This window comes from Grampus griseus, assembly GCF_964374135.1.
Source record: "Grampus griseus genome assembly, chromosome: 12".
Taxonomy (NCBI): domain Eukaryota; kingdom Metazoa; phylum Chordata; class Mammalia; order Artiodactyla; family Delphinidae; genus Grampus; species Grampus griseus.
In genome coordinates this window covers 15,642,488-15,655,002 of record NC_139006.1, presented here as the reverse complement: position 1 = coordinate 15,655,002, position 12,515 = coordinate 15,642,488, and the positions used below count along the sequence as shown (strand labels likewise).

General features: G+C 42.0%; 1 protein-coding gene across 1 annotated transcript in view; it reads right to left on the bottom strand.

Annotated features, from left to right (window-relative positions):
• Window positions 1-12,515, bottom strand: part of HECTD4 (HECT domain E3 ubiquitin protein ligase 4) — a gene marked incomplete at its 5' end in the record, with an annotated part of 190,514 nt that overhangs the window by 41,698 nt on the left and 136,301 nt on the right. Inside the window, 5 exons of the mRNA XM_082667923.1 lie at window positions 807-943; window positions 2,519-2,656; window positions 10,225-10,351; window positions 10,840-10,976; window positions 11,760-11,997. Of these exons, the coding sequence (XP_082524049.1) occupies window positions 807-943; window positions 2,519-2,656; window positions 10,225-10,351; window positions 10,840-10,976; window positions 11,760-11,997 (777 nt within the window). The remainder of the gene's footprint in view (window positions 1-806; window positions 944-2,518; window positions 2,657-10,224; window positions 10,352-10,839; window positions 10,977-11,759; window positions 11,998-12,515) is intronic.

The following is a 12,515-nucleotide window of genomic DNA, read 5'->3' as shown; positions in this document are numbered from 1 at the left end:
GAAGATGTAAAATTTTCAATTTCAAAGCATTAGTGATACCTAACATTATCTGTATCCGTAGACAGACAGATACCAAAGCTTATCTATGTGGTGATAGATACTTCTATATCTGAGACTCTTAGGCTTGATCTGTGTATTATTTCATCAGTTTTTCCTGCATGGGAAACAGAAATGCAAGCATGTGCATGTAACCTAAGGATTATGTAGTCACAGCCTTCAAGGCCTCCGTTTTCAAAAGAAAGCTTCGGCTTGGCCCTTACTCTCTTCTATTCTTTCCCCCCTGCCACCCCACCCCACCTTAAACCTTGCTGAGCCCCATGAGAGGGCTCTGCAAAGCTGAGAAGAAAACAACTGATCTAGTTTAATACACTCATTTTACAGACGGGGAAACTGAGGCTGCGAGAACCAGTGAGATGACATGATCAAAATCACAAAACTATTTCTTTGAGTCTGTATAACAATCATGACAATGACAGATCATCCATTCATCAAGGTCAACAGGAGAATTTTCCCTTGGAACTTGGTAGATATAAGGTAGGGGCAGCCTGAACATGGTTGATGGAAAAAAAAGGCAGCAGCAACATGGTCTGAAGGCGCTGACAGCACTGAGAGTTAAGAGCTTACGTTCTACAATCAGCGCTGATCTAGGCCCAAGAGAAAATCTCAGGCAAGTCATCTGGCATGACAGCACTCAGCCTGTTTCTTTATCCCTAATTTGAAGAATAATCTATCTGTATAATCACTTTTTAAGGTATTTGGAGTCTGGGCATGAAAGTCTCAGTGTATATAAAAGGCTGTTCACTCACTGAATCAACATCTAAGACAACTCCATGAAGCCCAAAGGTTTTCAGCATCCCTCGGATGGCAAATTTTGGCAGGGCAGTTCCAACAGTACTGCTGGCTACGTTATTGCTGTCTGGAGAGCGGGTTACTACTGTGAGACCTGAGGAGGGTAGAGGGAAAAGTTTTTTCAGCAGCAAGTACCATTATTATTTTGGGACCCTATATTTTAGGGTCTAAAATAACTCTACGGCATTTACCAATACCCTCAGTTTAGCCATAACCCAAAAGGAACACGGCTCAGTCCGGAAGATAATAAAACAAAGTGTTGTAAGAACTCGGGCAATTCAACAATAAAAAGACAAGCCAATTAAAAAATGGGCAGAAAATGTGAATAAACATTTTTCTAAAGAGAAAAGATATGCATGAAAAGATGTTCAACATCATTAGTTATTAGAGAAATGCAAGTCAAAGGCACAATGAGATACCACTTCACATCCATTAGGATGGCTATAATCAAAAAACAGGCAATAGTTAAGTGTTGGCCAGGATGTAGAGAAATTGGAACCCTCATATGTGCTGATGGGAATGTAAAATGGGGCAATCACTTTGGAAAACTATCTGGCAGTTCCTCAAAAAGTTAGACATAAAAGTTACCATATGACCCAGCAATTTCACTCCCACATATATACCCAGGAGGAATGAAAACATGTCCACACAAAAACCTGTACACAAATGTTCACAGCAGCATGATTCATAATAGCCAAAAGGTAGAAGGAACCCAAGTGTCCATCAACTGACGAATGGATAAACAAAATGGGGTACTATCCATACAATGGAATATTATTTTTGCCATAAAAAGGAAGTAACAACATGAGCTACAACAGGGATGAATCTTGAAAAATTATGCCATGTGAAGGAGGCCAGACACAAAAGGCTGCACGCTGCATGAGTCCATTTTTACGAAACATCCAGACTAAGCAAATCTATAGAGGCAGAAAGTAGATCAATGGTTGCCAGGGGCTAGTAGGAAGGAGGAATGGGGAGTGGGGAGGGTACAGAATTCCTTTTGGGGGATGAAAATGTTCTGGAATTAGAGGCAATGGTTTGGTGGTTGCACAACTTTGTGAATATACGAAAACCACTGAAATGTATACTTTAAAAGGGTGAATTTTATGGTATGTGAATTCTCTCTCTAAAAAGAGGAATTAAAAAAGAAAAGTAAATATATATGCCTGCCCCTGCCCATGATGTTTGTGAAGGTCTAATAATGAGTTGTTTTATTTCCTTTTTGTGCTTTTCTGTATTTTCATTTCCTCAAGATATGCAATAGATTTTTAATCAAATGAATAAATACATTGTATAAAATTCCAAAAAGCACAGTACAACCACATATTCATGGTTTATTAGCTGGGCAGCCAGGACTAAGCCTGAGAGGCCTATCTGCAATCCTCCACCCACGCCCCACTTCTCTCTCAAGTGCCCTATCTCACCCTGCTCGTGTGAGTGGTTCTGGGAATGTGGAAGAGGCCTCCAGAGGCCAGACAGCTTCTACTTGTGCCCCACCAGGAAGCCTAGGGCCGCACATGGGAGAGCCTGGAAGAGCTCACATCACCCAGAGTAAGGAGAGTCACCCTAGAAGAGCCAGCAGCTGACTGGCTCAAACTCATGCTTGGGAAAACGCAACTTCTCGTTTCAGAGGACGTTTAATAGGTGAAGGAAGGGGGGGAAGCAAAACCTTTTCGAACTTTATCAATTGTGAACTTGTTTGCTTCGTCCTTAATGTCTTCAATGGTGGGAAGATAAAGGTCTCTTGGGATGCCACCATTCTCCTCGTAGAGGAATTCAACCGTCTGCCGGGCGATATCCACCATGCCTAAAAAATATAACAGAACTGGTAACTCTCCGAAGAGCACACAATCTTCAGTCCAGTCATGACACTGACCCACACTTAAAATGAAGAGATAAGGGGAATTTGTGGGAGTATGTAGCCTTTTGGGAATGGTAATTATGCAGTGTCAGTCAAGTTTAAAATACTCAATGCCCTACTTCTAGGCATCTCTCAAATCTATCCCACAGAAATACAAGCACAAGTGTGTAAAGGTATAAGAACAGTCCCTGCAGCATTGCTGGGAAATATAACAGCAACAAAAAAAGGAAATAATGAAAGTATTCATCGACAGAGAACGGTTAAAAACGATGGTACGTTATTATGTAGTCATTTCATTTCAGTTAAGTCAAGAGAACAAACTATAGGACAAATGGAGAGAAAGAAGAAAGTGAGGGTAGTGTTTTTTTCTTAGTTTGTGTATTTTTGTACTGTGTTTGATTATTGTTACAATGAACACATGTTGCTTATTTAACAGAGACAGAGAGCTTCATCAACTTCTTCTATCCAGTACTGAAATTTGCTCTGTCCTTCCTACTCAGAGGGAGAAGACATCATTATATTCAATAGCAACAGCCACAATTAATTAATAAACCAAGTAAATAAATGTCCAAGGCCCTGAAGAAAACAGCACTGTGGGGAGGACAGAGGGGTGGCTGCCACTGCTGCCCCACACACACCGCTTGAGAAGCTGTGGGTAAAAAACACCCGTTGACAGCATTTGCCTTTAAACAAGGCTTATCTCTATCACACTCATCTACCACTCCTTTCTTTGCTGACCTTGCTGTAATGAAAAGGCATAGCAATTCTCTGAGCACAGTTAAGAAGGGGGCTGCCCTTAGAGGAGGATGTGTAGAGAAAGAAGTGTCAGAGAGAATAACAAGAAATGTGGCCTGATGGCAAAATATGGTTCATGCATACGAAGCAACACTACTTCATAATAGATAGGAGGGGCTTCCCTGGTGGCGCAGTGGTTGAGAGTCTGCCTGCCGATGCAGTGGACACGGGTTCGTTCCCCGGTCTGGGAAGATCCCACATGCCGCGGAGCGGCTGGGCCCGTGAGCCATGGCCGCTGAGCCTGCATGTCCGGAGCCTGTGCTCCGCAGCGGGAGAGGCCACAGCAGTGAGAGGCCTGCGTACCGCAAAAAAAAAAAAAAAAAAAAAAAGCCACAACATAATAGATAGGAACAGGAAGTTCCCTGGCTGCCCAAGGGTTAGGACTCAGCGCTTTCACTGCTGGGGCCTCGGTTTGATCCCTGGTTAGGGAACTAAGATCCCATAAGCTGCGCAGTTCGGCCAAGTAATAATAACAATAATAGATAGGAACAGAATATTGGTACATAATACAGCATTAGTGAAATATATGTTAAGTAAAAGGAGACAGACACAAAAGACTACATATCATAGGACAATTTATATGAATTATCCAGAAAAAGCACTGGGACTGGGAGTAAGGGCAGGTATTGACATCAGACTGACACTGGAGAAGCTTGCCGGGTTGATGAAAATGCTCAGAAACTGTACTGTGATGATGCATGACTTGTTAATTTACTATAACTCATTGAACTCCACATTTAAAATGAGTGAATTTTATAGGATACAAATTGTATCTAAATAAAGTTGTAAAAAATAATCAGCAAAAGGTAGAGGGTATGAGGTGCAGTAAAATGAATTTGGCAATACGGTGAAAATTGCCTGAAGTCGGGTGATGGGTAATGCAGATTCATTATATAATTTCTTCTACTTTTGTGTATATTTTAAATAGAAAATATAAACAGACCAATCACAAGCACTGAAATTGAAACTGTGATTAAAAATCTTCCAACAGGGCTTCCCTGGTGGCGCAGTGGTTGAGAGTCTGCCTGCTGATGCAGGGGACACGGGTTCGTGCCCCGGTCCAGGAAGATCCCACATGCTGCAGAGCGGCTAGGCCCGTGAGCCATGGCCACTGAGCCTGCACATCTGGAGCCTGTGCTCTGCAACGGGAGAGGGCACAACAGTGAGAGGTCTGCATACTGCAAAAAAAAAAAAAAAAAAATCTTCCAACAAACAAAAGCCCAGGACCAGATGGCTTCACAGGCGAATTCTATCAAACATTTAGAGAAGAGCTAATACCTATCCTTCTCAAACTCTTCCAAAATATAGTAGAGGGAGGAACACTCCCAAACTCATTCTACGGGGCCACCATCACCCTGATACCAAAACCAGACAAAGGTGTCACAAAGAAAGAAAACTCCAGGACAATATCACTGATGAACATAGATGCAAAAATCCTCAACAAAATACTAGCAAACAGAATCCAACAGTACACTAAAAGGATCATACACCATGATCAAGTGGGGTTTATCCCAGGAATGCAAAGATTCTTCAATATACGCAAACCAATCAATGTGATAAACCATATTAACAAATTGAAGAAGAAAAACCATATGATCATCTCAATAGATGCAGAAAAAGCTTTCGACAAAATTCAACACCCATTTATGATAAAAACTCACCAGAAAGTAGGCATAGAGGGAACTTACCTCAACATAATAAAGGCCATATATGACAAACCCATAGCCAACATTGTTCTCAATGGTGAAAAACTGAAACCATTTCCTTTAAGATCAGGAAAAAGACAAGGTTGTCCACTCTCACCACTATTATTCAACATAGTTTTGAAAGTTTTAGCCACAGCAATCAGAGAAGAAAAGGAAATAAAAGGAATCCAAATTGGAAAAGAAGTAAAGGTGTCACTGTTTGCAGATGACATGATACTATACATAGAGAATCCTAAAGATGCCACCAGAAAACTACTAGAACTAATCAATGAATTTGGTAAAGTTGCAGGATACAAAATTAATGCACAGAAATCTCATGCATTCCTATACACTAATGATGAAAAATCTGAAAGAGAAATTAAGGAAACACTCACATTTACCATTGCAACAAAAAGAATAAAATACCTAGGAATAAACCTACCTAAGGAGACAGAAGACCTGTATGCAGAAAACTATAAGACACTGATGAAAGAAATTAAAGATGATACAAACAGATGGAGAGATATACCATATTCGTGGATTGGAAGAATCAAGATTGTGAAAATGACTATACTACCTAAAGCAATCTACAGATTCAATGCAATCCCTATCAAACTACCAATGGCATTTTTCACATAACTAGAACAAAAAATTTCATAATTTGTATGGAAACACAAAAGACTCTGAACAGCCAAAGCAATCTTGAGAAAGAAAAACGGAGCTGGAGGAATCAGACTCCCTGACTTCAGACTATACTACAAAGCTACAGTAATGAAGACAGTATGGTACAGGCACAAAAACAGAAATATAGATCAATGGAACAGGATAGAAAGCCCAGAGATAAACCCACACACATATGGTCACCTTATTTTTGAAAAAGGAGGCAAGAATATACAATGGAGAAAAGACAGCCTCTTCAATAAGTGGTGCTGACAAAATTGGACAGCTACACGTAAAAGAATGAAATTAGAACACTCCCTAACACTGTATACAACGATAAACTCAAAATGGATTAAAGACATTAATGTAAGGCCAGACACCATCAAACTCTTAGAGGAAAACACAGGAAAAACACTCGTTGACATAAATCACAGCAAGATCTTTTTTGGCCCACTTCCTAGAGTAATGGAAATAAAAACAAAAATAAACAAATGGGATCTAATGAAACTTCAAAGCTTTTGCACAGCAAAGGAAACCACAAACAAGACTAAAAGACAACCCTCAGAATGGGAGAAAATATTTGCAAATGAAGCAACTGACAAAGGATTAATCTCCAAAATTTACAAGCAGCTCATGCAGCTCCATACCAAAAAAATCAAACAACCCAGTCCAAAAATGGGCAGAAGACCTAAATAGACATTTCTCCAAAGAAGATATATAGATTGCCAACAAACACATGAAAGGATGCTCAACATCACTAATCATTAGAGAAATGCAAATCAAAACTACAATGAGGTTATCACCTTACACCAGTCAGAATGGCCATCATCAAAAAATCTATAAACAATAAATGCTGGAGAGGGTGTGGAGAAAAGGGAACCCTCTTGTGCTGTTGGTGGGAATGTAAATTGATACAGCCACTATGGAGGACAGTATGGAGGTTCCTTAAAAAAGTAAAAATAGAACTACCATACGACCCAGTAATCCCACTACTGGGCATATACCCTGAGAAAACCATAATTCAAAAAGAGTCATGTACCACAATTGTTCATTGCAGCTCTATTTACAATAGCCAGGACATGGAAGCAACCTAAGTGTCCACTGACAGATGAATGGATAAAGAAAATGTGGCACATATATACAATGGAATATTACTCAGCCATAAAAAGAAACGAAATTGAGTTATTTGTAGTGAGCTGGATGGACCTAGAGTCCGTCATACAGAGTGAAGTAAATCAGAAAGAGAAAAACATATACCATATGCTAACACATATATATATGGAATCTAAAAAAAAAAGGTTCTGAAGAAGCTAGAGGCAGGACAGAAATAAAGACGCAGACGTAGAGAATGGACTTGAGGACACAGGGATGGGGAAAGGTAAGCTGGGACGAAGTGAAACAGTGTCATGGACATATATATACTACCAAATGTAAAATAGATAGCTAGTGGGAAGCAGTCCCATAGCACAGGGAGATCAGCTCGGTGCTTTGTGACCACCTAGAGGGGTGGGATAGGGAGGGTGGGAGGGAGATGCAAGAGGGAGGAGATATGGGGATATATGTAAAGCTGATTCACTTTGTTATACAGCAGAAACTAACACACCATTGTAAAGCAGTTATACTCCAATAAAGATGTTAAAAAATTTTTTTAATAAAAATATTGAGCATTCAAAAAAATTTCAAATAATAAAAAGTTTTCAAAAGATTGAAAAAAAAAAGAACTGTGGCCTGATATCAGAAGATTATGGAAAAATAGTCTTTTATAACATTTTCCAGAGGAATTGGGATAAGAGAAAAAAATACTCTGCTGTCTACTAAGCAGGAATATGGGACTATGGGGAGAATGTGAAATTAAAGCATGCACAGCACCGAGATGGTTTCATTGCCCTTCTTGGGGTCCTGACAACAGGAGTCTGACCCACCCTCACAGAGGTCGTCCTTTGAGCACTAGAGCCATCTCCCTGTTCTTGTTTCAGCCTTTGCCCGGTTATATTGAAGGAGACTGTGTTTGAAAGGTAAATATTTTATGTTTAAATTAACATAGTTCAGATGATCTGCCATGGCCACATGGATGGGTCCCGAGAAGACGCCTTGGCAACTGTGTCAGAGGCCAGAGGTATTTCTGGGTGACTCAGGAGGCCAGGAGTCATCGGTTTGGCTCTGGTCTGGCAGCCACCTTTGGATAATCAAATTTCCTGCTGTGCTGTTCACATTTTCCCTCCTGCAAACTGGGAGCAGAGAAGGAGAAGGCACACTTGGCCACAGACATTCAGGATGGCTCTGGGACCAAATGGTAAAAGAAAGAGACATCCTGAGTTAAGCAGAACTTATGTGAAAATAAAGGCACAGTAACCCATGATCATATACAAGAGCTTTCCACCCTTATACTGTAAAGACTCTTTCTCCCTTTCCTACTCTCCCGGAGCAGCAAGAAGCACCAGTCTCCCTCAACAGCTAGTGCCTCCTGTTTCTAAACACAGCACTGCTTTTGCTGAATTAGCCCCAGGTCTCGGCTTCAATACTATGTTGGGAGAGGGGCCAAGCTAGACTGGGCACCCCAGTTATACCCACGGCAGTCTCCTGATCAACCACACAGCCCTTCCCACAATGTAGTGCGTCATTTCATTACCTATTTCCCACTAGGATGTGAGCTCTGGGAGAAGGAAGCATCTGTGTCTTGCTCGCAGGATAGTCCTTAATCCCTAGCAAATGGCTTGACCCTGGGAGGCATGTGTTGCATGTGTGAATAAGTAAGTGGATGAACCGCTGACTGAATAAATACAACTGAAACAAAGCCTCCTAACTCTGAAAGCCACTGACCTGCTCTGGTGCTTCAAGGCATCACACTGATTAAGGAAAGTTATCTGAAAACGAAGTGAGGTCTATTCTGCAGTCTGAAAGGGCATTTTCTTTCAGATGTTGAGAGTGAACGGAGACGAACGAATTTTCTATCTGTAGGATCTACTACAGCAGATCACTTTGTTCCTTTGTTTAAAACCTCCCAAAGGCTCCCCATTTTACACAGAATAAAATCCAAAGTCCTTGCTGAGGCTGCCACTTCTCCCTGCTTCCTCTCATCTCTTTCCTGCTGCTCCCCCCTCACCCTCTCCTCTTCAGAGACACTGGCTTGGCCTCGCTGCCATTCCCTCAACCACACAACCTGACTCCCACCCGAGGATCTTCCTAATGTTGCTCCCGCTGCCTGAAACCCTTAGGACAGAAGAAAAAAGAATAGTAATTATCTGTCCTGGTTTGGGTCGGCAGCTAAAAGAGGGCTCTGATAAGAGCAGAAAGCAATTACACCATGTCATAGGATGTGTGGCTATTCCCACAGGTTAAGTATAAACACGATCATTCCACTGTCATAGGTCTTAGCTTTGGGGACAGAAAGCATAAAAGAAAAAAAAACCATATATATACACATGCACACACACACAGACACACACACACACACAGATTAGTCCTGACACCAATCTGAGAAAAAGGAATTACTCAGCTATCGCTGGAATCAGGGATTCGGTATATCAGTTGGTCAAGAAATAAAGGTCTTTTGGTGGTTCTTCTCCTTACTTGTTCCTAGTCTCAGTCAGGACAAAAGTTAAGAGGAGAAAGAGCAAATACTATTTCCTTACACCACCTCTGACTGCCACAATGATGAAAGAAAACACAACTGATGCTCCACTGGAAGGGCAGCTGTGCCTCTTGGGAAAAGGCATCTCTGCATCTCCCAAAGCAGGTGTTTCACAGATGAGGAGAAGCCTGAAAACAGAAACCAGCTATCTACACTTAAGACTCCCTAACAATCCACTGTCTGCAGTCAAACTTTGCACTATTCTATGTGCCCAGTGGGAGAAAAATCTCACCATCATCGTTGTTACTGTGACATTTAGAACTACATTAACGGAATGCTGACCATATGCCAGACGCTGTTCTTAAAAGATTTATCTGTATTAACTTGTTAATTTTTCATATACATATGAGGTGGTTACCATTATTGATTCCATTTGAAAGGTCAGGGAAGTCTAGAAAGGTTAAGTAACTCTCCCAAGGTCACCAAGCTGGTAAACAGCACAGGTGTGACTTCAGAGCCCAAGCTATTAACCATCAGGCCATCCAGCTTCCTAGTATAACCATGCCAGCTTCATTCTAGCAGCCCATCAACCCAAAATACTGAGTCAAACTGACAAGCAAAGAAAAGCCTAGCAAAGAAAGCAAAAGACCATAGAGTTCAGTAAAGGCCCAGGTAGAAGACATTGTTAAGTCTGGCCCAACTTCAGATGAGCCCCTCTTTTCTGATTTACGTCCTGAGTTTCATCTAAACACATCTCTTCAAGTCATGAAGTGAGTTCCCTAGGAAAACAAAAAGCACCAGACCTAGTTGTAAAGCACCCTTTATCTGGTCCAGGCCCGATTTCCGCTCTGCTTCATTGCGGAAGCGTCTTCGGATAGTAGGAAAAACCTTGGTCTCCCATGCTTTCACCAGCAGAGCGTAGTGGTCCTCCTGGAAGGAGAAGGCAAACGTGAACAGGGAAGGAACGCCTTGTACAAGAATCAGTCCTTCCCTGACTTACAGCTCTCACCCTGAGGTCTTCACCCCCCTCAAATGCCAGTGACAGAAACACACCGTGCAGACCACCAAACTAACTACACCCTCAGAAGCCAGGGGAGGCAACAGATGGCCTAGGGCAAGCTCTTCCTTTCCCTCTAAAGCCATATAAACACTTCACATCATCCACAACTTTACTGCTGAATTACTATCAAAGTACTTTATTTCTCTAACATCCGGATCGCTACTGGGCAATAGAACCAAACAGATATGGCTACTGATATGTGGTTTAGAAAAATGAATACCCCAGAGCCACTGTTCCAACACAATGACATAACCGAAAGCGTAACAACTCTAGCCTTGCACGCTCAGATCAAAATATTCCTCATGGCTTGTCCTGGTCACCAGGGAGCTAAGCAAACGCTCTTAAGTGGGGCTCTTACCTGTGGGATGTCATCGTCATCATCGTCATCACTTTCGTCATCTGCAATGGGGGGCGGATGGGGGTCTGGGCCAGAGGTGATGAAATTCTCATAGCTGAGCTCTACTTTATAATGACAGGAAGTGTCACTATCATATTCTGTAACAAAGCACAATGACAGTGAATTCTAGGCAAGAGCACATGAACTTCTTACCCTTGGACAGACCAGATTCTCCTAATTTGTGTGATAGAAAGACTCTTAGTTCTTGGAGAAATTTTAAAGCTCAGTATCAAGGAATAACTAATCATCTATCATTTTCTATTTGGGAATCTTAAAATAGTTTTTATGGGCATAATTCATTCAACTCAGAGAAGACTTTGGAAGGTTCTTCAACATGATAAAGAATTAGACAGACTCTTAAAATGATTTTCAAACCAGTATCTCAAAGGCCAAATATGGCTGCAGACATCTCATTTCGGGAAGCTCACTTTTATTCAATCTTATTATAAAATTTTTCAAATTATCAGGAATGTTTTTTAATGCACACCTATACACCCATCACCTAGATTCCACAATTAACATTTTATTATTCTTTGATGGCTTCAGTTTTTAAAAAGTTTAAACAATGATTAACATTTAAAATTAGAAGATTTTATGTAAAATTCTGGGGCTCTTAGCTGTCTTATAAAAGTAGACAATCTTTCAGACTTGCATTTCCATGTGGCAATATTCTGCTGGCCCTGAGTCGCGGGCAGGCTTCCTGTATGTGAGGGACGCGCTTTCTAGCCTGCCATGCTTCCTCCTGCTCCCCATTTTGTTTCACCGGGCCTGTTACCCCATTACCAGTGGGCACTGGGGTATGTCCAAGTTAAATGGATTTATGGAATTAACAGCATTCGCATTCCCAGGAAGCAGTGGGGCCTTGGGAGGAGGTGGCTTACGCTGCTGAGCAGTGGCCACGGCAGCAATCCGGCACGGTGGCCCGTGAGTGCCCGGGTCTGACGCAATACTGGTGCCAGCATCATTGTCACTGTCAGATGCCATGGCAAAGGGCAGGGCCTCGAAGTTAGCGCTGATCTCCTCTGCCAGGTCGGTGCACAGGTCGGCAGCGTTGCGGTGGGCCTGCCCTTCAGCATAGGCAAATGGGCGGGAGCCAAAGTTAGCTCGCGTCTTGGTGTTCTGGAAAGGAGACCAAAGAAAAGACTTGAAAGGACTTAGGTTTATTTATGCATTCATTTCTAACCTCTCGAGGTGAACTTCATGGCAGAGGGGCTGGTGCACCTGTGGACGCAGGCGCTTCGAGCTCTGCACGGCCCCCACTGCCCCTCGCCTGGCACTCATGCTCTTTGCTGCTCAAACGCAGTGACCTTTCTTGTTTCCAGCAGTGTTCCTTTCTACCTGATGCCACTGCTCATGCTGTTCCCTTCACCTGGAACTTTCTTTCCTCCAATTTTGTCCATTTAAACTGGTTAATATTCCAGACCTGGCTCAAACATCACTTCTTCAGGGTAATGGGGATGTGATCAGATTTGCTTGGTACTTGCTTCCATAAAGTCTACAATTTTCAATCATATTGTGATGATTAATTTTAAGTGTCAGCTTGACTGGCCACGGGGTGCTAGATTAAACATTATTATTGCTGGGTGTGTCTGTGAGATTAGCATTTGAATCGGTGGACACAGTAGATGGCCCTCCCC